Genomic DNA, 26,599 nt, shown 5'->3' with positions numbered 1-26,599 from the left:
CAGTTTGTTTTACCCCAGGGAACACAAGGGAATATAGCTTTCTCCAGGCGTGGAAGTGACATGACTGTGAAGAGCTGATTAGTACATAAAAGAATGCGGGATTAGAGAAAAAAGGAAATGATGACCTAACCCATTCTAATGCCAGAGCAGAGTTACTGCTTACAAAGCATTTCAGCTCTTTGTCCTAAATTGTTTTGAATATTTCATGGGTGAGGATGTCTGGTCTTTAAGCACTAAATCACTCTGGTCAGATCTCATCCCTCCCTCTTCCTGATCGGCAGGAGGATGATGGCTCCTCATCGAAGAATGGGTATGGCTGCTATTAGGAACAAGGAGCAGTCCCCAGAGGTGGCTCTTTCTGGCAATGACTCCCAAGCCAGAGTGTGGGAGAGGCAGCCATGAGGTAGGCCACCCTGGAGGAAACCCTGAATGAGCGCATTGTGCACGTCAAAACATTTCGACACAAACTGTTGTGTTTAGGGCTTGGACGTCCAGACTGGCTCCCAGGCCTATGTCAGTGGGATTATGTAAATATGGGCAAAATCAGTCATTGCAAATCATGGTGAATGCTAACCTGGTGAGCACAGTTGAGCAGGCTGAGTGAAATTCAAATATTATTAGGAGGTTTACTTGTGAATTTAAGGCACTGATACCAGAATCAGTATGAGTTTCTAAATATTTCTTTGTATTCCTGAAATTCTTTAGAATAGCATTTTGCACTTCTCTAACTGCCCTCACTTTCTTCCTCTCACAGAATAGCATCCCAAGGCCTTCTCCACTGCTGTGACATCATTGATGGATCCCACCAAAATATCCAGTCACTGGAGAAATACAAGGGAATTGGCTGCTCCTCCACAAAGCTCTGCTCTGCACGTTTCTGAGGAATCTGATCTGCAAACACAGATTCAGCAAGCGATTCTAATTACAATGCTAATAACTCCCAGAGCTTCTCTAATCATCTAGTCTCCTTGTCCAAACAAAAACTTCAGCCTGTCCAGCTGACATCTCCAAGGAGCAGAATATCTATTACATTATATACAACAAACTCTAATGGAGCTTTCAACTTCCTGTATACAAAACATGTCAGCCTCATCCTTTCTTATTAATTGAGGCCGTTCACTCAGTCTGTTCTTCAGGTCTGTAAACATGAGCAAAACTTCAACCTAGGCCTCTTTTTATGTTTCCGCTTCCAGGTTACTCATCTATCTTCACTTCCAAGCCTTTCACTGCCTCCCTCCACCCTATGTAGACCCTCACTGATGTGGTGACTTACATGAATTCCCACAACTCCCTTAATTATAGGGAGAAACTACCCATAAACATTTTCAAATGTACTTCAGTCTCCTCTCTCAGAGCTCCACTAAGAACTCTGATACCTACAGAAAGAAACAACAATTTGAGATACTCTGAAGGCACTTTCTACTACATTGTCTCACTCCTATTCAAACTGCCCAGGATCACAGAGACACTAAATCACCTGTCCTTTTCCTTATTTTGATTCTAAAAAACTACAAGAAAAATATCCTCTTACTTATGATTCATATTTTAAGTCCCATCAGGAACTTCTAGATACTCTGGCAATATAAATAATCATTAATGAAGAGGTGACTGGGATTGAAATAAGTGGTATTTTCTATTGAAATTTGTAGCAGAAGAGCTCAGAATCTCAAATATAAATGTCCAGTAGATAACACTGATTTGCATCTTGGACAGTTACCAGAGCATGCTAATACTCTGGTAACACAGAGATAAATGAAGCCTACTAAAACCCAACTTGAATAAACTAAACCATGTAAAAGTATATCTGCAGCAGTTTAAAATGCATTTTATATTTACTTCAAGTTAGAAATTACTATTAAATCAGAAACCTTCCTAATTATTTGTGTGCTCTGCCTAATGAATGTGTCTATTTAGATTTCGCATACCTGTAAGCTATTTTCAGTGTTGTAGGTGAACAAACCTGACAGGTGGCTATTTTAATCTGTATGTCACACAAAGGCAGGAATAGTTCTCCATTAGCATAGCAAAAAATACTTTCAAACTACAGGTATTTTAGTATGTGGAGTGATTAATACTTGCGTAAGTCAGACTATTACTTCCAACACACTGTCAAAGGCAGCTGTATAAAATGCTTGATGCTGCATGACCTTGGGGTGTGATCTGATCAGATCTCAGAATGCCAGCAGGGTTAGGCTCCGTTAGAACTTGACTAGGTGACTTCAAAGGAACACCAGGTGCAATATAAAACAATTCTGTTGGCTTGGTTATGTTACTGTTCTCTCTGTCTCAATAAATTCAACAGGTCCTAACACTGTGTTATGGTGTATAACATGGCTGGAAATGACATTTGGGGAGACAGAATAAAATAAAAGTCTCAATTTTATATGATCCTATTTTATTTTATTTTCAGATTGGGAAGATTTGCAGTGACACAGAATAAAAGAACCACTGAGGGTGAAAGTCACCTTTTGACATCTAGCTTAACTTCCCTGGTCAGTCAGGGTCAGCTAGAACCATGTCCAGTTGGGCTTCTGATATTGCCAGAGAGGCAGACTGCCCAATCTCTCTGGACAATCTATTCGAGTGGTTGACCACCATGACAATAACATTGTCATAGAATCATAGAATGGTTTGCGTTGGAAGGGACCTTGAAGATCATCCAGTTCCAACCTCCCTGCCATGGGCAGGGACACCTTCCACTACATCAGATTGCTTCAAGTCCCATCCAACCTGGCCTTGAACAACCTCTCTGGGAACCTGTGCCAGTGTCTCATCACTCTCACCACCGCTGAGCAGGGGGCAAGAATCACCTCTTTCAACTTGCTAGCAATCCTTTTCTAATGCCATCCAAGAGGCTCTTGGCCTTCTTTGTGACAAGGGTGCATTGCTGGTTCACAGGTAGCTTGTTGTGTACCAAGATCCCCAGGTCCTCCTCTGCAGAGCTGCCATCCAGGTGGTCACCCCCCAGTGTGTACTGACACATGGAGTTATTCCTCCTCAGGGACAAGACTCCAGTTATCCATGCCAGCCTCCTGTCACCTTTGCTTGATTTCCTGCTTGTCAGTATGGACCTTTCTTGAACTTGTAGGATGTGATCTTTGGATATTGACCTGCTCTGGATCCCTCTTTTCACCAGGGCCATATCCCTTGGGATTCTTCCAAGCACATCTCTGCAGAAACTGAAGACTGCTATCCTGAAATCCAGAGCTGTGGTCCTGCTTTTTGCACTCCTCTGTTCTATCAGAACCCCGTATTCCACCATCTCATGGTCACTGCAGCCAAGGCTAGCTGTGACTTTAACCTCCTGCTCCCAGCAAGTTCCTTCTTGGTTTTAAGTATTGGCTACAGCAGAGCACTTTCTCTTGCTGTCTTCTTGATCACTTGCATCAGGAAGTTGTCAAAGCATTGTAGAAATTTTCTAGATCGCTTGAGCCCTACTGTGTTGTTCTTCCAGAGGATATCAGCTATTGATAGATCACATATTGACTTCCTGGCTCCTAGTTTGAACCAAAAAGTCAGTCTTTACTTCCATTCCTAGTATCTGCCACACATACTAAAATAAAGTAACTGTATATTGTATACAAATGCACAAAATTGCTATGATCAATAGCAGTACATTATGTCAGGTACTAGCATAGTTTTCATTATAGAACTCAAAACTGTAAATGAATGCATTCTAGCAATATCCCAAGGCACCATTTTACTGACAGAAAATAACTAAATCACTGAGAAAGGAATTTACAAAAGTTACCTTGAAATCTCTGGCACTGACGGGAATCACATGCAGGTATTTCCGGTCTCACCTAATCCTCCACTCACAAAATCATCTTCAGCCACAAACCTAATTTATGAAGCTTGGCTCCACACCCAAAGTGTAAGACTGTTCTAATTTAGGGTTCAATACACTGACTTCAAAGTTCAGCCCAGAGGTAAAACTTTCCTCAGTGTTTAAATATCCATAGAGCATTTGGACTTAGGAACTTAGCCCAGAATGAATTCAAACAGACATTAATTTAAGGCAAATGCATTAAAAGAAGCTAAATTGAAAAAGACTTCCTTCTGTGTTTCTTTTTCAGAAAGACTAATGCTTACACAGGGTGATTAAATGCAGACAGTCAAATTCGGTAACAGACATGATAAAGGATACTCACGTGTAGTTTCAGTTCCACGGAGGCCCTCACTAGCAGCATTTGGGTATATAGCAAATACAGCTATCTGGTATTCAGTTAAAGACATGAGGTTTTTCAGAACTGCTGTTGATAAGCTTCCATCTACCACAACCTGTTTAGAAAGAAATCAACTAAATACACATATCTGCTTTCTGTAGTGGGCTTCAGAGCCCACATAGGGAATTTCAGGGTAGATTTAAATATGACCATGGATTTTCTATCTAGTTAGTTCTTGCTGTTATATTAAAAATTTCTGTGAAGCTTTTCCTCCTATTACCTCTTCCGGTTGTCCTCCTCGAGTGGGATAGTACACAACCCTGTACTTTTCCACTTTGCCTGGTGCATGGGTCCAGCTAACCCGGAATCCTCTAGCTGATACCTCAGATGTGACCAAATCCGAAGGAGCCCCAGGTGAAGCAACAATTGTTCCTAGGTTAGAGACAACACACATTTTTTATTCCCCTCTGTAAAATAATTCTTGGTCTGTTGTATTTGCTGAAACTTCAAAGATCGCTCCTCATCAGAACTTCACATAATTGGCTACCACACATTTATTTAGGTCATTTTCAATGGAAACAATGACTAATAATGAGTACTGCACATGGAGTTTGCACTGGGATTAAGCCTCCCTAATCTTGCATAAACCTTAACATGAAAGAAACAAAAATATAAAACTAAGCCTTCCTGTCCTTCCTCGCATTGCTCTTTCAAGCTCTTTCTTTCTGTTTTGTTTTGTTTTCTTCAGCTTGTTTTCCTTCCAGTCACAAAAATCATTCAAGGACATCCACACCTGTGATATCCTGTGCTCTACTGAAGGTTGGAAACAGATACGCTGCTTGTCAGCAGATTGAAGAGATGTAGTGAATGGTCATCACTGGCAATCATCTGTTTCCACAAAGATGTCTCATTTCTCCGTGTTTTTTCCATCTTGTCCCTCTCAATTTCCCAACTGACTGCTTACTCCCCCTCACAGGACACGGCTAATTTTCTGTATTCCTTCCAGTTTCCAGGTGAATAAAAGGGGAAGAAGACGGAATGAAGCCTGACTAATGCATACTCTTTCATTGCACAGGTAGAAATACTCCAAAATATACTTTTGTGTTATTAAACAGGAAAGAGAAAAATTCCATCATGAGGAAGGGACAAAGTAATCTTAATAGTAAAAAATATTGAAAACTTAGGAGACAATAAAACCAGTAAGTTAGCAGATGGAAAGCACAGCACAAATGTAACAATTCCATGTGCATCTGTTAAAGTAATTCATCCCCAAACCAGTGTATTAGAAAAAAATTCCTTACCCACTACTTGGAAATAGTGACAGCAAAATTAATGTCTATTTTTGTATTTTCTGGTACTAGCAAATATCATATTTACCATGATCAAAGACAGAGAGCAAAACAGCAAAAGATATCAAAGCAAGATTAAAACATACCAAGGAAGATAACTTCCCTGACAATGTACTTTCTTGTGAGCAAATGAATATAGAGCATGAGTCAAGTGCCGAACAGCAACCCAGAAGTGCAGGCATTTGGAATGGGATTTGTAGCTCTAAGTTCGTATTAAGTTACATTACATCTTTTTTCTTACTCACCTTTGATTTCCTTTTCCTGTTCCTCCACTCGTGAACACACTGTTCTGGTAAGACCTTCAACAATGGTATGCATGAAATTAAAGTCAGCAACATTGTAGACGTGTGTGCTGTCAGGTTCAGAGGCAATCTCTTTGAGTTCATTTATATCTGCATTCTTCACACCTTTCATGGGAAAGAAAAAGAAAACATTTGCAATTATAAAGAAAAAATCTTGTATGTAGAGGGATTGATAAAGTACATTTTACTCTGTTAAAATGCTACTTCAAAATGTTATTTTTTTGCCAGTGTAACTGGCATTTTATCAGCTGATAATGTAGCATCCATATACATCTAAACTTCAGTTACAGCATGATGTATTGGAAAATGCATAAAGAAGATTTACATTGATGATGATACTTACTGGGTACAGACAGAAAAAAAGCTCTTAATACACAGGGCAACAGATACAAATACATCAGGGTTTAATGGGACACAACACATGGACGTGGCAGAATACACACCAATAGCAAACAGCTCAATGCCAGCATCTCGTAGGTTTTTAGCAGGAGGGATAACATCATCTTGGGACTTCCCATCAGTGATCAGTATACCGATTTTAGACACCCCAGGCCTTGCACCAGCTTCAGGCTTAAAGCTGTTTTCCAAAATGTAAGTTAAGGCAAGACCTAAAAAAAGAAACATTTTTAAAAGACTTTAAGAGCGAAAAATGGCCATTAATTTTGGCTAGTATCACGGTGTTTGTCTTTTCACTTAATTTAAAAATCATGAGAAAACTTCTAATGAAGAATAAGTATAAAATAAGTATTTATTTATTGAATGTTTAATTTCCAACAATTAACTTAAACTAAAGAGAAGGCAACATTCATGTCTAGCAGCCTTTTGATCAATCAATGCAATTTAAAATGGCTATGGAAACCTAAGTTGATCTTCCTGTGAATGCACCATCTTTTCTATCTTACTCTATGAAATTAGAATAGAAAGTCTCCTCTCCTTTTACTTACATTGCTTACATGAAAGCGCATGCTCTGGATAGCTTACTAAAGCCCCATACTATGTACAATCTTACTTTAATTTGTTTCTTGGCTTGTTTGTTCTTTCCAATTTACAATAATTTAAAGCTTACGGAGGATCTGATTTTAACAGCTGCTAATCATTTAAAGGGAAGGAAGAAGAACATCTCCTCTGGACAAATTTACACATCACAATGAGATCCTATATGAAAACTCTCTCAAGCCTCCCACAGCAAGGGTTCTTCACTCACCTTCTTGTAACATCCATATAAAATAATCATGATAATTTGCTACTTTCTACCTTACAGTAGTCTCATTCCCAGAATCATACTAGAGTCTTTGTGACCTTAACTGCAATTATTCCTTCGACCACCCGTGCCCCCCCAACAAAAGAATTTACTTAAAGCTGTGTCTGGGTCTTTGGATATATCATTCTCCTGGCAAGACAGCCAGTATTACTAGCTGCTACTTTGAAGATGCTGGAATTGTATTCAGAGACTGTATTTTTCACAGGTTGACAGGCATGCCCCATTTATCCATCACTAAGTGTCTTCTGGGGCTTCAGTGCTCTAAATACTAAAAGGTCAATGGAAATCTAAAAGCCCCAGGTGATCATTTGAAAGGTTACTACTGCCAGTTGTCAGGTATTAAAACAACATTCTTTCCTTCTCCAGAATAAAGCTTAGTGCATGAGCATTATGAATGGATTTTGCATTTTCTTCCTAGCTGTAAGAGTTTGCTCCCAACAGAGAGTTCATGTACACTTTGTTTTATGAGACTCTGTCCTGACCAGAAAGATTTCCAGTGAAGCCAATGAGACAAGCACTTCAGAGCAGACTTCACTGACATTGGATACAGTCATTAGCAAGCAGCAGAAACTCATCCTTTTTGCCCTTCGTATTAAGCACTAACACTTCTTAGTCCATGCAGTAGAATATGTTTTTTAATAAAAAGCAAAAGCTAAACTATACACTGTACCTGTTAATGTATTCCCTCCCTTATATGGTAGATTACGGACTGCATCCAAAACAGCATCTTTTGTGCCATAGGCGTTCAAATGCCATTCAATGCGGGGGTCACCACTGTACTGTGCAAGACCTAAAGAACCAGAAATTAACATAATCCATCAGAAAATGAAGCTTTATATTTTTTCAATTATCTACACTTTATGTACTTGGTTACCAACAGCTCACTGTAGTACGTTTACCATAAATAGCTTTGCTACCATACCAGAAATACCGCATTGCTTGATGCCAAAAAAACCCCAGCAGTATAAAGCTGTGCTTAGTGACAACTTCTAAATTTACTTTCTTTCAAGTGCTAAGGACAGCAAATGAGGAGCATGAAACTTTTTCAGAATTTAGTAAGATTCCAACAAATTGTTCTTGAAAAAGAACAATTTTACTTAATATGCTTTTGAACAGACTAAAATATAAGTAGCAGAACAGAAATATAACATTTCAGCCAGTTTCAAACATACAACGGCACATTCTTCCTCTGAAAATTAAACTGCAAGGTTTTGATTTAATGCTGAGCAAAGTCAGTAAGACTGTTTCCATTGCTTTTCCTTTTCTACTGACGTCACATTAGAGCTTAAGCTATCACAGTGAACTGAGGAATTAATTAATACTACAAACATTCCAGCAATATTACTCCTATGAGAGAAGTGCTAGTTCCACGTGAAGATGAATCTTGCACAAATAAGTAGCATCCAGCTGTTAACTATCCTGAAATCACCAAATTTTGACATTGCTACAGAAATATTAAGAAAAAAATACGGCGCCTTACCTACTCTTGTTTTCTCAGATCCCACATTGAAAGCAGAAACCAGATTTTCCAGGAACAGTCGAACAAGCCTGAAATTGAATCTGCCAATACTCCAAGAACCATCTACCAGTATCACGATATCTGCAATTGCTGGAGTTTTACAGGTAAACAGGCTTCCTGTAAATCATTCAAATAAAAACAGAAATGCTAATTCAACAGTAGAATTGTAACTCAATAAATGTATTTCCACTAAGCTTACTCCATTTCCACTTTTTCCACTAAGCTTAACACTTAAACTTTCTTTCCATAAGCAAAGTGAGAAATAAGCAAAATCACTAAATGTATTTGTTCTAAATTCAGTCGTCGAACAGTCTGGCCATCATCTACTTCATTTCTTCCATTAAGCTATTCAAAGTTAGGGGCTTGCTTCTAAAAGTATAATGCCAGAAAAGAAAAAATCATCATATTACACAATCAAACCAGCAGCTCATTTTCATTCTCAAGAATATACATACACAGTATACAGTTCATGACACTTAATCTTAGGTGTCGACAATGCAGAGAGAGCTACCTAGAGATGCAGACACCCAAAACAGTTATCAGGACCCCTTTTATAATCAACATATAAAAGCAGGTGTTTCAAAACATCTCATTAACTCTGTAGAAAAACTTCTTTAGCTGCCATTCTAGACTTCTAAAGTTCTAAGTGAATCTCACCCTGCGAGTCTGGAGTAAAACTGAAGATCATTTACATCTGAATAAGCTGTATTAAACCTTAGGAAGCAGTCAACACAGCAAAGGTAAAAATCAAAGACCTTGGATTTAAGTTCACAACCTCTAAGAGAACTAGCACCACATGAGGATTTAGTCTCACACATATATGGAACAGGACACAAAAATATAAAAGCAAAAAAAAAGGAACAGAATGAGAATTAGCAGAGATGCATATTGATAGTCTCTAAGGTTTAGCTAGCCAACAGGGAAATCAGAGGATATGGGAGTCAAGATTAGATGCAAACTGCAAGATAAGACAACGAGAAGATTTTTTAGGGATACAGATTCCTAAGAAATTGAGAAGCGTTCAGTTTGAGAAAATGACAGGAAGACAAAGGAAGCCTTTTCGATAACCTTTGATGGAATTACCATATCCCATAGAAGCAGCTGCATGACTGTAAAAGTAAGGTTGCTGAAACAGTGGATTCATCAACATCCAACAAGACTAACAAGAATCACAAAGTACAGTTAGAAATAAACTGATCTTGAGCAGAGATGCTCAGCAAATAAAGGAAGTAATTCAATGAGAAATAACCAAAGGTGCTGACATTAGATCACAAGCGGCTCTCCTGTTATAGAGAGGAAATAAACCACATGGTTAGCAACTTAAAACTTTAACACAATATTATTAATGACTACCTTTTCATTAAAGACAACATTATAGTCTCACAAGCAAAAACAATTTGATGTGCAGAAGGAATTCAAATGATTGGTAATAATTATGGGTTACATTTGCAGCATAGCATAAATCCACTAAGCAAGAAACCCAATCCATGAAGTTACAGTTAATCTCTTAAACGTGTAGTATAACTGTTTTTAGAAGAGCAGGGAACATTTCCTACGTGCGGCTAGCAGTGTGGAATAAGTTCTAAACACATGACAAAAATTCCACTTACAAAGATGCCAAACCAAATATTTTATTTTAGTTTTTACAGTACAAGACAATGCTATTTGAATTGGCAACACATTTTAATGTATAAACACTGGGGAACATTTAGTAAGCATTAGAAAAATTATCTTAAATTGAAAGATAAATCCAAAAGAGGTCCAAATCTTTATATCACTGAAGTCAACAGGAAAACTTCCCTTGATTTCAGCAAGACTGGAATCTGGTTTCTGATTAAATAGGAACTTACTGGTCATGGCAAAATTAATGTTTTAAACATCTTTGCCAAATAAACTTCCTGCTAGTCATACTGCATTACTTGCACTATTTGTTTTCCATTAACATGCAGTTCAATTGTGCCATCCTCACACTGGTCATGATTAGCTTCTTAAGCGTCAAAAGAACTACTGGCAAAGTAAAACACTACTCAACACCACTGAGAATGATAGAACTGGACCCCTGACTCCCATCCAAGCAGCTGTACTATATAGCACAGATGTACCTTTTCAGTATGATCCCAGCTGTTTAATCATATAGCCCAATGAGGATAACAGGATTTGTGTGGCTGCATTTCCCTTCTCTACTTTTAAAATTTTATACTTACTATGAAAGCCAGTTAGCACCTTAAATCTTACTCATTTCATATCAGAAAGTTTTACCTATAAGGCTTCTTTAATCCTGTAGTGATGGCTTTGTGAATAAAACTTTTAATTGCTTTTAGTTAAACCCATTCAGTGAAGCAAAACCCAAAGAATAAAGAAAACAATAACGGCATTCCTTTCAATATTTTATTTCCACATCATCAGGTCAGTGCAAATAGTATCATTCAATTATTTGTTTCTTTAAAAAGCATGTGTGGTTTGATCCAAGACTGTACTGCAATCTCACAGAATGGGAAAATTTGATTCATTCTTCGTAGATAGGAGACACTTGTTGAGTCTTTTCTGCATAAAACATTTAGGGTTTGTTACTTCTGTACACCCACTATTTGCTTATGTTTTCTCCTTGTTGTACTTAATAGAATTGTAGAAAGTTCCCTAAAATGGAATAAACAACAGTGAGATATTAAATAGAATAACATGCTGCATAGAAATCTTTAATACCTGATAGGAACGCAAATATCACATGACCCTAATTTATAAGGTTAGTCTATAAGACACAGTGTGTAGCAAATAATTCATGTACCCCACTGAGATTAGCCAGTTTCCATTACCAGTTCTAGCAAATGTCTTTTTCAGTAATCTTTCCACACAGTCATACATGGTCATGAATAAGGTTTGAGGATCAATTTAAATGATACAACTATCTAACGTAACTTCAATAGACAATTTTCACAAAAGCATTCTCAACGGATTATGATAGTATATAATTCCATATAAAGAAAGGTTCCAACACTCAGTGTTTTAGCCCACCAGACGTTTCAAATACTGTGATCAGGTTTTGCATATTCCCCTTGTACTCAGTCATCAAGAAAACAGTAGTGAGAGGCTTTCCTCTGATTTATACAGTACTCACCAGTTTTGAGAGCATGGCCATACAGGGGAGAGCAGTTATCTAATTTTGTATAATGTTTCTTAATGTTACAGAGATAGAATTATTCTACTTCAAGTGCTGCATTCCACAACAAATAATAACAGAGCCTGCAATGTTTAGGTTAGAGAAAATGATAGAATTGCAAAAATCCTAAAGCTAGAAAAAGACATCTATTTTACACCAGCAACTGTCTTCAGTGCATCCATCTACAATGGGAGGAGGAATTTGGTGTGGAAAAAGCAAAAAATTAACGGACTTTCTATAACAAGTCTACAATCTTCCTGGCATTATTTGGCAGAAGGAACTTGTCACTCTGCCAGAAAGCTAAATGTGGAGGAAGTGGCTTCATCTGCTCATTTCTGCATGTTAAAATTTCACCTTCAAAGACATCATCATACAACTAAAGGCTACCATCAATGTATTAGAACAAGATATTTGCAAAAAAATGCTTCATTATTGCCAACAGTCATATCATCATCAAGAATTTTGGTTTCAAAAAATAACCAGCACTGAAAGAACTTTGCATCTACCAAATGAAGTTTCCTGCCTTGAGATCCCTCAAGCCCTCAGACATTAAAGGTGATGCATTTGCTTACAATTTTGATATGCAAGTGCTATTGCACTCTCGGGACCCACGTCAGAGTTGTGAAGACAATGATGACAATACTGGGGGGAAAAAATACAGCTAGAACTTTCTGGGACAGAGGGAGAGTTAGCGAGGCCTTCAAAATGTGGTCCTTTGAGGCATCCCATTGAAGGGAATGGACTGCAGAGGGGAGACTGGGTGAAGTTCTGGCAGTACATGGAATATAAAGAACAAAGCAGGGTCTGCAAGCTTCTGTACACACTGACCACCTCCCTGAGGCTGTATTTTCAGCCTGTTGCTATTCTTTCATGCGCATTCAGTGACCAAGTATTAAAAATCAGAAGTTTGACAAAAAAAAAACCCTGCAAGCCTTTCCTAGAAACAAATGCAAAACTATGCTTTTTAGACTAGAGTAGTGGTTCTTTGACTCATGGAGTTTTCAGAAGTTCTTTGAAAGGCAAAAGGAGAAGCAGTAAATACAGGCACTGCCACTCGGGAGGGCTTAATGCCTTAGAAGAACCAGTTCAACTTGCATGTAGTTCTGATACATTTTGCAGAAACACATATGATATTTTGCCTTCCCTCAGTATGAAACTCTGTTCTCATTTTCAAGAGCCAAAGCACACACTTCTGCTAGAAGTAAAGACTATAATTCTTTCTGAGTCTGCAATGTGTCATTTCCTTTCTTCTTGTCACAGTAGAAAAGTCAAATAATATATGTGGAAGGAGAGGAACAAAGTTCAAGTAGAGGTCAGTAATAATACAGTATGAATAGAAAACTCGTTCATGTGGTAGCAAAGTATGAAAGTCAAGAAGCTTGATGACAGAAATGAGTGAAAAATACCTTGTGAATAAAGTATGAATGACAGAGAAAAGTCAGTCCTCCACAGTGATTGACAGTATCACAGCTGAGCAGAAGCACCACTGAGGACAAGGGCAATATAAATCTACATCAGCAAAATGTCACTTTTAAAAAGGGGTTAAAAAAAATACAGAGACGTGAGGCAGTGTTCAGCTCCAAAATGCAGCAACTCACTAGTCCACACTTCTGACATTGATATTATTGCACTGTGCTGGTGATATCATCATTGCACTTAGACCTCAGTTTAACACATCCCATATGTCAGGCTATGGACCAGTCAAATGCATACAACATAACCGCTTTTCTTTGAACTATATCCAGCCAAGCCTGAGTTTGAAGGACTCAAATGCTGGAACATCATTAGGTTGAAAGAGCAGACCAATGAGGTTAGAAGTGTGTCCCCGCTCCCTAGAAAAATCCCAACAAATAAAATAAAGCAGCCAGCCCTCTCCCAGGCACCTTGTTCTGCTCCAGGAAACCAATATAGCGCAGCTGGCAGGCCTACAAATGTGTTATTTGGAGGAGTTGGAATATTAAGATTTACTGAATCTGTTGTGCCTAATAATGTCACATTTGACCGTGAATGTTTTCCATACATACTCAGTGACAGTTGTACTTCTGCAGTAAGTAATCTCTAGCTTAGAAAAACTTTTAGGACTTTCTTCCTACATCTGAACTTTCTAATTCACTTGAAAGACAGGATAAACATAAAAGGTAATTATGAAAGTGGGTTTTCTGGCAGACCACTGCAGGTTGGTAACATGGAAGCACCTGAAGCCTACAGCATTTCCCAAATAACAACACTAAACTCTCTTGGTCTGTGTACCTCAATAGAAAAATATGTTTAAAAATCCCCCTTCATTTAAACGGAGAGTTCAGAACATTTATTTATATTTCTCTTCCAACAGGCAACACGTCAATAAGGAACAAAGCATACTGACGAAAACTTTCCTGAAACTGAAGTTCAACATGGCAAGATACTGTGTCCATTTAGCCATAATGATTTACACTGAAGATGGTGCTCAACCCTCCTATGAAACCTAAGAAACACTTCTGCAGATTACAGTGATATGCTCTACTTCTCTTTGCTCTCAGTTGTGATCTGACTGCAGGAATGTTTTACATGAAACAGCTGTCTCAAAATCTAAATTACTTTTCAAGGCAGAGAACTATAATTTTTTACTAATATGGTCGTATTCATCCACCATTGCTATGTAGCAAATACACCAGAATTTAAAAGGGTTATTTTTCCTTTTGCTTTAGTGAAGTATGAAATCCCTGAAACAGTTTTCTCTGGCTTCTAGAAGGCTGGAGATAAGGGGGCTGCAGACAAGACTAGCACTCAGAAACCCTCAACATTAAGCTGTATGTATAAATCCCTCTAGGCCTTGATAAAGAGCCGGTCTGTGCCTGAGCTTGTAACTAAGTTGTCACTTTAACAACAGGTTAAGTAACACCAAACAAGCTGTGTATCTATGAAAATCATTAACATAGAACTAATTAAAAAGTAGTTGAAGCGGAGTTGAAACTGCTACAACAGTGTTACATTAGAGATCAGCATTGCATATATACACTCCATCCCTGGAAGTGTTCAAGGCCAGATTGGATGGGGCTTTGAGCAACCTGGTCTAGAGGAAGGCGTCCCTGTTTGTGGTAGGGGGATTGGAACTACATTGTCTTGAAGGTCCCTTCCCAATCATTCCAACTGAAACCATTCTGTGATTCTGTATATCCAGGTATGTAGGACGTTGTGGTCCACATGCCCAGAAAAGAAAAAGATGGTGCAGAATAGTTACAGTACAGGAGACTTTCAAATTCAAGTCCCTATAATACCTTTAAGCATTTCTTGAAATGATATTGCCATAATGTAATCAATGTATATGCTTACATATAGAAATACAGATACACAGTGATCTTCAGAAGCATCACTAATTTTGGATGTCATGTCAATCCACAAAAGTTTGGGATGGAATTTGTGCCCTCTCGAATTTAGCAGCTCATCCACTGTCTCTTAGCAGAGATGTCCAAGTGAATGTCCTATTCTGAAGAATCTCTAACTCCCAGCATCACAGCGAGGTGGGAAGGACCATTGAGACTGTCTAGTCAAACTGCCCTGGCAGTTTGCTCTGGCTGTGTCCAGTCAGATCAAAGCATCTCCAAACATGGAGGCCCCGTAACATAGTAACCTTCTTTAGTGTTTGACCACCTCACAGTAAAAAATTTCTTTGATTAAATGGAATTTACAGTTATTTCAGTTTGTGTTCTTTGCCTCTTGTCCTTTGACTGAACACCACTAAGAAGAGTCTCTGCCTTCTTTACTCCTTCCAATGTGTATTTTTACAAATATCCCTTGAACCTTCTGTACTCTAGTCTGAACAGTCCAGCTGTCTCAGCCTCTCTTCTTATGAAAGATGCTCCAAGCCCTTAATCACATTCATATTCATTAATCATATTCATGGCCCTTCACTGGACTCACTCCAGTAAGTCCATGTCTATCTTCTACTGGGAAATGAGCCCAGCATTGGACATAGAACTCCACATGTGGCTTCACCAGGGCTGAGCAGAGAGGAAGGATCACCTCCCTTGACCTGCTGAGAACTTTCTACCTAATGCAGCCCAGAAAGCTGCTAGCCTTCTTTACACAGGCACATTACTGGCTCCCAGTCAACCTGTTGTCCACCAAGACCCTCAAGACCTTTTCTGCAAAGCTGTTTTCCAGCCAGTGGTGTCTCCCGCAGAGGATTTAATTTTGAGGTTGTTTGGTTAAGTCTCAATGAGCAATTTAAAAGAAGAATCCCAAAAGTCTGTGCCACTGCACTATATTGAAGTATTGATCAGCAGCTAAGCAGTGATAAACATACCACACATGTCTTTTCCTAACTAAGCATTCAAGATAACTTTTTGATTTTCTTTTCCTCCCGTTCATAGACTTTCAAATTCTTCTCATCCACTAATTATTCCCAAAGATAAACTAATGACTAAATAGTCATTACACCCTTGTCTTCAAGCCTGCAATATTTATTCCTGTCCAAGATTCCAGTCTCTTTGATTCACTTATTATTTCTTTGATCATATACTTACACTATCATCCAGCTAGACAGATAATGTATATAGGCACATCAGTTATGAAATATCATGTACAGCAGATAAATTTTTAAACCACAGAAGGACTAATGACAAATCTCAAAATAATTCTATTATTTCTTCCATTCAGTGAAAGAATACTTTCTTCCATTCATTGACATCTATAGCTACGTCACTTTACAGTGTTTCAAAAAACTTTAAAACAAAACAACAAGTCTTACCTCTTAATGCAACTGCACTTTCAAAAAGTAAAACAAAAAATCAAACGTAGAACCTTATCCTAAAGACTTCAGCACGGGGATTTCCTTAACAATTTCACTCTACATAGGAAGGCTAATTTCTAATCTTTAACTTGCAGACATATGAGAAAAATACTAATCTGATTTAACAGAAAATCTCTGCATAGCAAGTAATAAGACTTTAATGACTACATTACATAAGATGTTTTTAGAAGGTCTTCCAAAAACAAGGGCAAATTCTAAATTTGTAAGAGTGAATTTAAAATTTACACTGAGGAAAAGACAATCATTTTAATTAATCTAGACAAATTACTGGCTGCTACACAAAGCATACAGCTGTTATGGGAACTGTCAAAACCAAAGAAGGGGTCTATCACAAGGTACAGACTCTTCTTAGACATCTGGGCTTATTTTTAGTTTGTCAAGAATCAACTTAGCTATTTACAATAGCCATAATCAAAATTAAACGACTGGCTAAACTAAAACTATGTATTTCAATATATACCTATACTTAAACTACCCTGATGCATGAAAAGCAGGGAGAGGGCAACCATATAAAAATTTATTAAGATAGTCCTATGGAGCTCAACAGAAGACCTTATTATTTTCTTTTTCTCCAAAGAAACAATGTTCAATATTTAATATATAATTGTTCAGTTGTTCTTGCTCATTTTTTCCAATAAATAACTTTTTTTTTTGCATAATTACATTCTATTACATCAGTTTTAGGGTTTCCCTCCCACCATCTGTTTTCTATTCCCAGCTTAATAAAGTACTAACTGTTGCACGGCTGGCAAAGGGCGTGTGATCCCATTGAGACAAAAAAGGAGCTTCCGAGTGTCATTTTCTTTTTTTAAGGTATAGCTAAACAGGACTGCTCATCAAAGCCATAGAAGTATCTCAACCAACCTGAAACATATACATCATTATTGCTTGCAACTAATGCTTTGTTACTACTTCTTGGAGAATGAAAAACCCACTAAATATTATGAAGCTCTGAGGAAGAAACATCTGCCACTGTTTGACTTCCTTGCCCCCCAGGTATTGAGCTAAACTTGGATGTTGAGTTTGCAAGGTCTTGAGGGTGTGGAGAGAAAAGATAAGAGTGTAGGGAGACAAGAGATGAGATGAGTGGTATTTCACAAGCCACAGCCAATTCCGTCTTTTTGAAGGAGATATCATCTTTATGCTCACAATTCAAACCTTTCATTCCTTTATCATACTTACTAGAAAGATCAGTGTGAAAGACCAGAAATATTACCACACATTTTTAACCACATAAACAAACCAAAACCAAGCAAGACCCTCCTGAGACTAACATTTACTTCCAGCTTTCCTGCCTACAAGGAGACTGGCTATGCTCAGGCATCAATCGGGCTCCCAAGAGAAGCTACTTTGAGAATTCCAGGAGAGCGTACTCTTACAAGAGTACCATGGCTCCACTTACTGGGGAATAATGAGCCAAACAAATGCTTCATGAGACAAAGAGACACGCACAAAACCCAGCAGTCAGATAAGGAAACAGGACTGTAGTGATAGGACAAGGGGTAACGGGTTAAAACTTAAACAGGGGAAGTTTAAATTGGCTATAAGGAGGAAATTCTTTCCTGTTAGGGTGGTGAGACACTGGAATCAGTTGCCCAGGGAGGTTGTGAGTGCTCCATCCCTGGCAGTGTTCAAGGCCAGGTTGGATGAAGCCTTGTATGGGATGGTTTAGTGTGAGGTGTCCCTGCCCATGGCAGGGGGGTTGGAACTAGGTGATCTTAAGGTCCTTTCCAACCCTAACCTATGATTCTATGATTCTATGATTCTATGACTATCTCATTATATGCAGACAGACAAGTACGATCAGTACAGGCGTACCAGACAGGCAAGAATACTTTTGATGTGGAAAACATGGAAAAATCAGCTAAGTTCTGTTTCAGCTACTAACTAGCATGTTTTTAACAAAGGGGCATAGCACAGCTATACCACCAAGGCCTACTCAGCACACAGGGCATCAGGCAAAGGATGCTGACCATGAGACAGCCCAGAACTGGAGTCCTGCATCAGCAAGTCCACAAAGAACATGAAGACCTCATATTACGCAGTAAGGGTGGAAATGACCCTGAAATAACCTCCCCTCAGTACAAGCTCCTGCTTGATGCTGCACAGCAGTGTTAGTATCAGACGAATGAGACTGTGCAACTAGACTCCCTCCCTCTCATAGCGTAAGGAACAGCCTTGAAAGTGAACTTGTACAGCAGACAGTTGAAAAGCAAAAGATTCAGCACCTTCTAGTGGTATTCAAGACAAGGCCACCTCAAGGAACACAGTCCCTGAGAAGTGATACCAAAATGTTAACCTTAGTCCTACATTTTGTTCTCTTACAAATAAGCATGTGGTAGTTTGAGTTTTTATTTTTTCCCTCAAACACATAACCAATCACCATTTCATAGTAGCAGCTGACTCACTTGCTAGAGTTTCTGAAAGGTCTTTTTGCACATGTACATTGCAGCAATGTCATGAAACAACAATTAAAATCTTTCCATATATGTTACTCAGACAAACATACTACACTGCTTTCCTCTGCCTGTGCATTCTTCCCCCACTACTGAGATGTATTAGTAGCTATGCTGCCTCCTAGGTCCCCTCCCCCTTTTAAATGATTGTTAATTCTGGAACCCTCTGAGCACTGCAAGAATGTATCTGTAGGGAAAATGGACACTGACTACTCTAGTGCTTCCCCTGTAGTGAGAATTCTTTGCTGCATTCAGTAATGCCACACAGAGAACACACATGAACTGGCTGGATGGCCGCACACAAAGAGTTGTGGTCAATGGCTCGATGTCCGGCTGGAGACCAGTAACGAGTGGTGTCCCTCAGGGATCGGTGTTGGGACCGGTCTTGTTTAACATCTTCATCGCTGACATGGACAGTGGGATTGAGTGTGCCCTCAGCAAGTTTGCCGATGACACCAAGCTGTGTGGTCCGGTTGATACGCTGGAGGGAAGGAATGCCATCCAGAGGGACCTTGACACGCTTGTGAGGTGGGCTGATGCCAACCTTATGAAGTTCAACCATGACAAGTGCAAGGTCCTACACCTGGGTCGGAGCAATCCCAGGCACGGCTACAGGTTGGGCAAAGAAGTGATTCAGAGCGGCCCTGCAGAGAAGGACTTGGGGTGCTGGTCGATGAGAAAATGAACATGAGCTGGCTTCAGTGTGCGCTCGCAGCCCAGAAAGCCAACCGTATCCTGGGCTGCATCAAAAGGAGCGTGACCAGCAGGTCGAAGGAGGTGATCCTGCCCCTCTACTCTGCTCTTGTGAGACCTCACCTGGAGTATTGTGTGCAGTTCTGGTGTCCTTAACATAGAAAGGACATGGAACTGTTGGAACAAGTCCAGAGGAGGCCACGAGGATGATCAGGGGACTGGAGCACCTCCCGTATGAAGACAGGCTGAGGAAGTTGGGGCTGTTCAGCCTGGAGAAGAGAAGGCTGCGTGGGGACCTCATAGCAGCCTTCCAGTACCTGAAGGGGGCCTATAGGGATGCTGGGGAGGGACTCTTCATTAGGGACTGTAGTGACAGGACAAGGGGTAACAGGTTAAAGCTTAAACAGGGGAAGTTTAGATTGGATATAAGGAGGAAATTCTTTCCTGTTAGGGTGGTGAGGCACTGGAATGGGTTGCCCAGGGAGGTTGTAAGTGCTCCATCCCTGGCAGTGTTCAAGGCCATGTTAGATGAATCCTTGGGTGGGATGGTTTAGTGTGAGGTGTCCCTGCCCATGGCAGGGGGGTTGGAAGTAGATGATCTTGAGGTCCTTTCCAACCCTAACTATTCTATGATTCTATGATTCTATGATTTTGCTGTCCAGACCACAAAACAATGCAACTTGTTCATCAGGGTATTCAATACAATTGGAATGCAAATCTATTATAAATTTGCAAATGAATATATAAATCCTTTATGATCATAGCTTTCTTACAAAAAGGTCTTGGTCTTGCACTTCAGTGTTTATTAATGTATCTGTCTACTAATAACTCTGCAAAGTTTTTTTTTTTATTCTCCCTTCAAGGTTGCCATGCGAACTTTAAAAACTCCTAATTCTATCAAAGACAAGCATCAGTCATGACATACTGAGATATTTGCCTAGAATATACATAGCCAAGAGCAAGCCTACTGACTTCAAATTATGAGAAGTCCTAAGGCCAGATGATGAAGAACTGTTAAGTAGTGTCTCAGCATGGCAGTAATGAAAGTACTTCAATAACAAAACATGCCAACACAGACCCTGAATCCGACCTAAGGTGTCTTGCTGCCAGCAGAATCCAGCCATGCCAGCGCACTGTGGATTGGGTGGATGCCCAAGAGCTAATGACTTGAAGAGATGAAAAAAAGAGTCTGAATTGAATAAAAGACCCTTCATTCAGCTGAGCTTCTATTAATTAGTCGTCAAGAATGTGAATAGCAGCCTCCCACTTTAGCTAAGAGCAGATTGCACAAAAAAAGCTCAGGGCCTTATGGAAAGCTACCAAAGGAAAAAAAAATAAGACCCTCGACAGGAGGTTTTCAGCTGGTAATGGTTCAGATTTACCAAGCATTACACATATTTACTACACAGTGATAGGAGGACAGACATAACTCAAGTGTTATGAACATGAGCAGTTCTGATATTAGGAGCTGGATTACTTTATGACGAAATTGAAACATACCTTTAGGTCTAAGATAGGCTGAGTTTCTTTTTCTACTCTTTTTCTACTCTGAGAGAGTAAAGAGCTATAAAGTGTGCTTTTTGGGAAGTGGGGTGTTGTGGAGTTTTTCCCTTGAGCGACAAATTATCTAGATATCTATGTCAACACTATGTCTACTTTTCAGTGAATCAGATGCATTCAAAGAGAGTTTCTACAGGGGGATGGGGTGGAGACTGTGGATAACAGAAAGGCAATCTATCTAATCTCCAGCTTCTGCCCGGCCTGAAACGCTGAATGAAAGGATGACAGGTAATGCACAATCACAATCATGTATATGAAGTTAATATACTGGCAGATGGAAGAAAAGCAGCTCCTCCTACAAAAAGGAAGAGCCAGAAGATAAGTGGAATCCTTGAGTAAGAATGGAGATTAGCCATAATTTCTAATGCCAAGCTTTCCATTTTCTGAACAAAGCAAGAGTTTGTCTGGCATACCCAAATTGAAGAAGGTATCCAGCAACCTCCATGTTAATACTTAATCTCAAACCAGGCTAAGGTTTTAGAGATATCTGAAACAGACAAGGCAGTTACAAGATATATGAGACCTTCCTTACGCTAAGATCAATGTTTCCATTCTCCCAATCTCTCTCTCTCTGTGTTTCTCTTCCCTGATCTCAATTCAGTCAGGGACTTCTGTCAGGATCAAAGTGCATTACTCAAAGTAAACTCTTTCCCAATTCCAGCCTTCATAGCCACTTTTGGGTCTTCACTTTCAAGCTTGCTTTCTCTCAAGAACATATTTCTCTCTTATTCAGATGATTTCAACACACTTGCAAGTAAACTAATGGCTATTTAGTTTGGCCAGATGGCAGATGTAAACACTGCAATCTCTAAATGTAGCTTGCTTGTTTTTTCCCAAAGCAACTACCAAAACTATGGCAAGGGAAAAGCATTTAAGAATTGCATCCACATCAGTGCTGATACTTCCTATCAGGTTTTCCAGCTGTGGGAGGCAGGAAGCAGGAGTCTGCTGAGAGATCCTGGCCAGGTCCATAAAATATTGTCATTGCAAAAGGAAATCCAAAGTTGCGAGTAGCGGTCAAAGGATACAAAAGCTTATCTATGTCCTCCAGAGAAATTGATATGATGAACTCCTGGAATAAGTGTTGGTCATCCACAGTACAATGAGCTAAACTTTCCGGACAGTAAAGGAGACTTGACCCAAGAGCTTCCTTGCACTGGAGTCCTCCTGTAAGTCCTCCAATGACTAACAAGGAATTTATAATGTACAAAGCTCGCAGTTTTATAGACTGGGGTCACTGAGCTGGGGGAAGTCTGCATGCTTCTAGTGGGCACAGGATTCAGTGATCCCTAACACAAGACAAAAAAAAAAAAAATCGTATTGGTAGTGGAAGAGCCCAGAACTTCCCAATAAACTTTGCTTTTACCCTCAGACTGCAGAAGCAGATTAATGTGCAATGGCTGAGAAGTTAAGGATTGTTTCAGAAGAAAAGAATGGCACTTGGCAGTAATGCCCACGCAACATAGTTACGATCTCCTTCTTCTGCTTGCTCATATTACAAGAGTTAAAGTGCCCTTCGTAAAGCTCAGGGAAATGCTGTTAGTAAGGCCAATTATAGGCTTTGTAAAGACGGAGGTAATGATTTCCATAGGAGAGGAGTTCAGCAATAAATAAATAAATAAATAATAAAAAAGGTCATGACTAAACCCAGTATTTGCAGCTACACTAGCCAGGATGAAGTGAGTAAAATTATGAAACACAGCCAACAGAGGAGAAGTTCAGAAGGTATTAATTCCTGTGGTTTAGTCAAATACCTCATACATTCATTTCACACTGTCTAGTAATACTTACTGAAGCATCTGACACTAACTAAACAGACAAGTTAATAAATTAGATGATTAGTCTCTTCTGCTGAATAGTATTTTGATATACCTCCCTGGACTTTTTCCTACTCTGCTTAAATAGCTCAATTCGACAGCTGCAGAGTGAATGTCAAAGCTTATTTGCCTCAAAGATGATGGCAGTATTGGAAGAAGAAAGCAAATCAGTGTATTTTTCAAGTTTACTGCCGCTTTCATTTCTATCACTATCAGAAGACTGATGTAACCTCACTTGCAAAAGCTGTTATAATAGAAATCTCAGATATGCATACCATCATACTTTGAGGAATTATATGCCCTTTGCATTATCTGATAATGTAAATAGCACTGCAAGAAAAAATATTTAGAAAAGAATCACTCAGATACAGTTACTCTGACAGGTTGTAGAAATAAATAATTATACCAGTAATAATGTAAAATACATTGGGAAGACAAAATAAAAACTATCTCACTGCAAAACAGAATCATTTTGGATATGTCTACACAGTTTCTACAGGCACCTGAGAACTTTGCCTATTTTCTAGACAGACCAGGAAGCTAAAAGTTAGGTTCAGAAGAAAAGGTATAAAAGATCCACCACCAAAGAGACATTGTTTCTGCGTGATGCAGAGCACCTGCAGAGCACACCCACCTGAAAGGAACTGCAGGCATACTTCCTCCTGTTAATACTTAGCCGGTAAGTATCACATGACAGATGGCTTCAAGGCTCTTTCCAGGAGACTTTATAACCCTGAAAGTACTAAAAATTTGAAATATACAACCAATACAACCAAAATCTCTTCTCTATGCAGCACTGAGTAGTGAAATAAAAGAGAATGGGACGTATATCAGAAGAACTCAGAGTGAGCAGCCACTCTCCACTTGCATGCACTTGCACGTGTAGATAGATCTATAACGTGCATGTATGCATAACAGCATATAACTATACTATAGTATATCATTATATTAACATATCACTAACCTAGCAGTATCACTAGTAATGTTAAATTCTTTCAAAGGAACTATTTGTTTATCCTTATGGGTCTTATTTACCTCTTCCTCAGAAGCTTTTATATTTAACTTAATATACAAATATCAAGTCAAGACACATGAAGTCACTATTCAATGTTGTATTAGCTACATAATGCAGATAATATAACCTGCCATCTACACCTTTCTATTATACTTTGTGGAAGCCAAGGTATGGCATTACACAGCTCATTAAAACACCTTCTGCAGTTCTTTCTTATCACTGAAGCCCACTATGATTTCTATATTATTTTTCACTCACCCAGTGCCTAATTCTTTCATTTGTCCTTTCTATACCCATGCCCCAACAGATTAGCAACAGATTTTCTTTCCTAAGCTTCTACATGCTTATCTCAGTCTTCCACAATGATAAATGCAGATCTAGCTTTTATTGTCAGTTGACTTGTCCTAGAGCTTCTACCTGCATACTCCATTTGGACAAGAACTGAGGGGCAATACCCCTTTTCTCAGGTTATCTCAGGTCCCACACCGGCCCAGGCAGTTCTAGTAATATTCTGCCAGTTTGATTCCTGGCATGTGGTAAAGGCGACTCCGTCAGGAAGAAGCATCTAAAGGATTTCAAAGGCTGGAGTTCTCCCAGGCTCTTTAAGTAGGTCACATGTCACTAGATCTTCATGAGAATTGGTAAAAACCCACACCTGCCCCTAATGGACTTTCTCCAGGGACGAAACGCAGCTCTAATCTGGGAAGGCTGAACTAAGCAGCATGCTCTGTACTGTGCAGTGAAGATCTCTGACCTCCCTAACAAGTCATACTTACTAAATGACTATATTACATGCACTTTATGATGAGAAAGTAACTGTTACATTACATTGTACATAAATCACATAATCTTTTATGGGAGCTTATAGCTCATCATTTTAACAGCGTACAGTCTGTAGAAGGCTTATCCTGTAACTTGATTCAGAAGAGAAATCCGTTTCATACGTTCCTGACGCTGTTGTAAATCATCCTGATCTGAAATTTGCATAAGGGAATTTCTGAACACGACATGTTTAAGGTTGTGCAAATGCTTCACTCTGGTAAAGTGTTACTAGAGTACCTCCCATGTTGGGTGTCTGTGCCCAGGTTTGGCAGCAGGAGAGATGGAAGGGTGGTCTTTTGAGAAGAGGCCTGGGGCTGCCCTGTGCCTGTGCACAGCTGGCGACACCTCTGGGAAGATATATTCCAGAAAGGGCAGAAAATATCAGGTAGAGAAAGTGTGGTGTGAGGGGAGAAGAGTGAGACACAGCAGACGGAACCCTCAGATGAGGACATGCTCCATGGTGGAGCAGGTATTCCCTGCAGCCTTTGGAGAACACACACTGGAAGAGAAGAAAAGAATGGTAGAGAGAAATGCCTCCTCGATACCCTTTTCTGCACCGTTTGCTTCCTCTCTGAGTGGACTTGAACTGAGAGTAACCTGCAGCAATAACAAGGGAGGAGTCTGGGAGAAGGAAAGATGTTGAGTCTGTGAAAACAGAGAGGAAAACTGTTGTTTTAATGTTTGCCTTTTTGTTTTCACTACCCACATTAGCATTCTGTTGAAATTACCTTAATTGGCAATAAATTAAGTAAATTTTCCCCCAGCTGACTGTGTTTGCTTACCATGGTAACTGGCAAGCAGTCTCCTCATCTTTGCCTCAGCCCATGAGCTTTTTCATTCCTGTTCTTTCTCCTTCCTCTCCTGTCCTGCTGGGGAGGAGAGTGAGGAAGCAGCTAGGTGAGGGTTTGGCTGCTATCCTAGGCTAAACCACTACATCTCTCAACTAAAACCCCCCAAATAAAGTCCACAAGCAAGAAAATAAAACTGACCCTCAATGTTTTGTTGGTTTTATTCAAATGTGTGGCTAAAAATGTTTCAGACACACAGAAATACTCAGCAGAGAAAGGATATAGTTGCATATTTGTCATGGAATATAGTCAAAACACTGCGATTCTCCCCTCCCCAAAGGGATTAAATCAGAGAATCACTCATAGAAGCTATCTGAGAAACTGTAAAACATCTGAGAAGGGACAGAATGTATTAACCCCTGTCATTGTGCAGAAAGGAGCTTTATACATGAGGGAGTTGGAGAAGTGCCAGGGGACAAGTACTCAAATATCTGCATGTTGAAAGAAGCTGAGTCTGTGAGCTTTATCTCAACAGAAAGAGAAAAGGCTTCTGACATTAATATGAGCGTGCACGGCAGTGATAAATCACTGAGCTGAAAACTGACAGGTTCTGAAAAATATAAGGAAGAAGATTCAAGACTTGAAGGTGGTTGCACAGAGCTGGAGAAGGTTTCTGGAAATCAAATATAAAATGAACATTTGATGGATGAGTGCTAGACATTAAACCTGAATTAATTTGGCACAACGACATTACTGGGTATACCCCGAAGGCTTGTTTGAGATAAGAGCACAGTACTTAGAGCAGGAAAGAAAGAAGTAAATCTTTTCAAGCTACTTGAATGGGCAGGACAAAATAGATGGAAAATTTTAATCTAGGTTACTGAAGCTGCTGCAAAAATTAC

The 26,599-nt window shown here is 39.4% G+C and overlaps 1 protein-coding gene across 6 annotated transcripts in view; it reads right to left on the bottom strand.

Moving 5' to 3' along the window:
• The window catches only part of COL14A1 (collagen type XIV alpha 1 chain), a 120,584-nt gene that overhangs the window by 76,536 nt on the left and 17,449 nt on the right, over positions 1 to 26,599 (bottom strand). For all 6 annotated transcript variants that reach the window (XM_065668870.1, XM_065668869.1, XM_065668872.1 and 3 more), the window contains exons 6-11: positions 8,559 to 8,714; positions 7,749 to 7,868; positions 6,261 to 6,425; positions 5,761 to 5,922; positions 4,447 to 4,598; positions 4,152 to 4,281 (exon numbers count right to left, since the gene is read on the bottom strand). In XM_065668870.1, the coding sequence (XP_065524942.1) occupies positions 4,152 to 4,281; positions 4,447 to 4,598; positions 5,761 to 5,922; positions 6,261 to 6,425; positions 7,749 to 7,868; positions 8,559 to 8,714 (885 nt within the window). The remainder of the gene's footprint in view (positions 1 to 4,151; positions 4,282 to 4,446; positions 4,599 to 5,760; positions 5,923 to 6,260; positions 6,426 to 7,748; positions 7,869 to 8,558; positions 8,715 to 26,599) is intronic.

Source organism: Lathamus discolor, chromosome 2 (genome assembly GCF_037157495.1).
Source record: "Lathamus discolor isolate bLatDis1 chromosome 2, bLatDis1.hap1, whole genome shotgun sequence".
NCBI lineage: Eukaryota > Metazoa > Chordata > Aves > Psittaciformes > Psittacidae > Lathamus > Lathamus discolor.
Note: the sequence above shows the minus strand (reverse complement) of the source record. Positions and strands in the feature narration are given on the sequence as shown.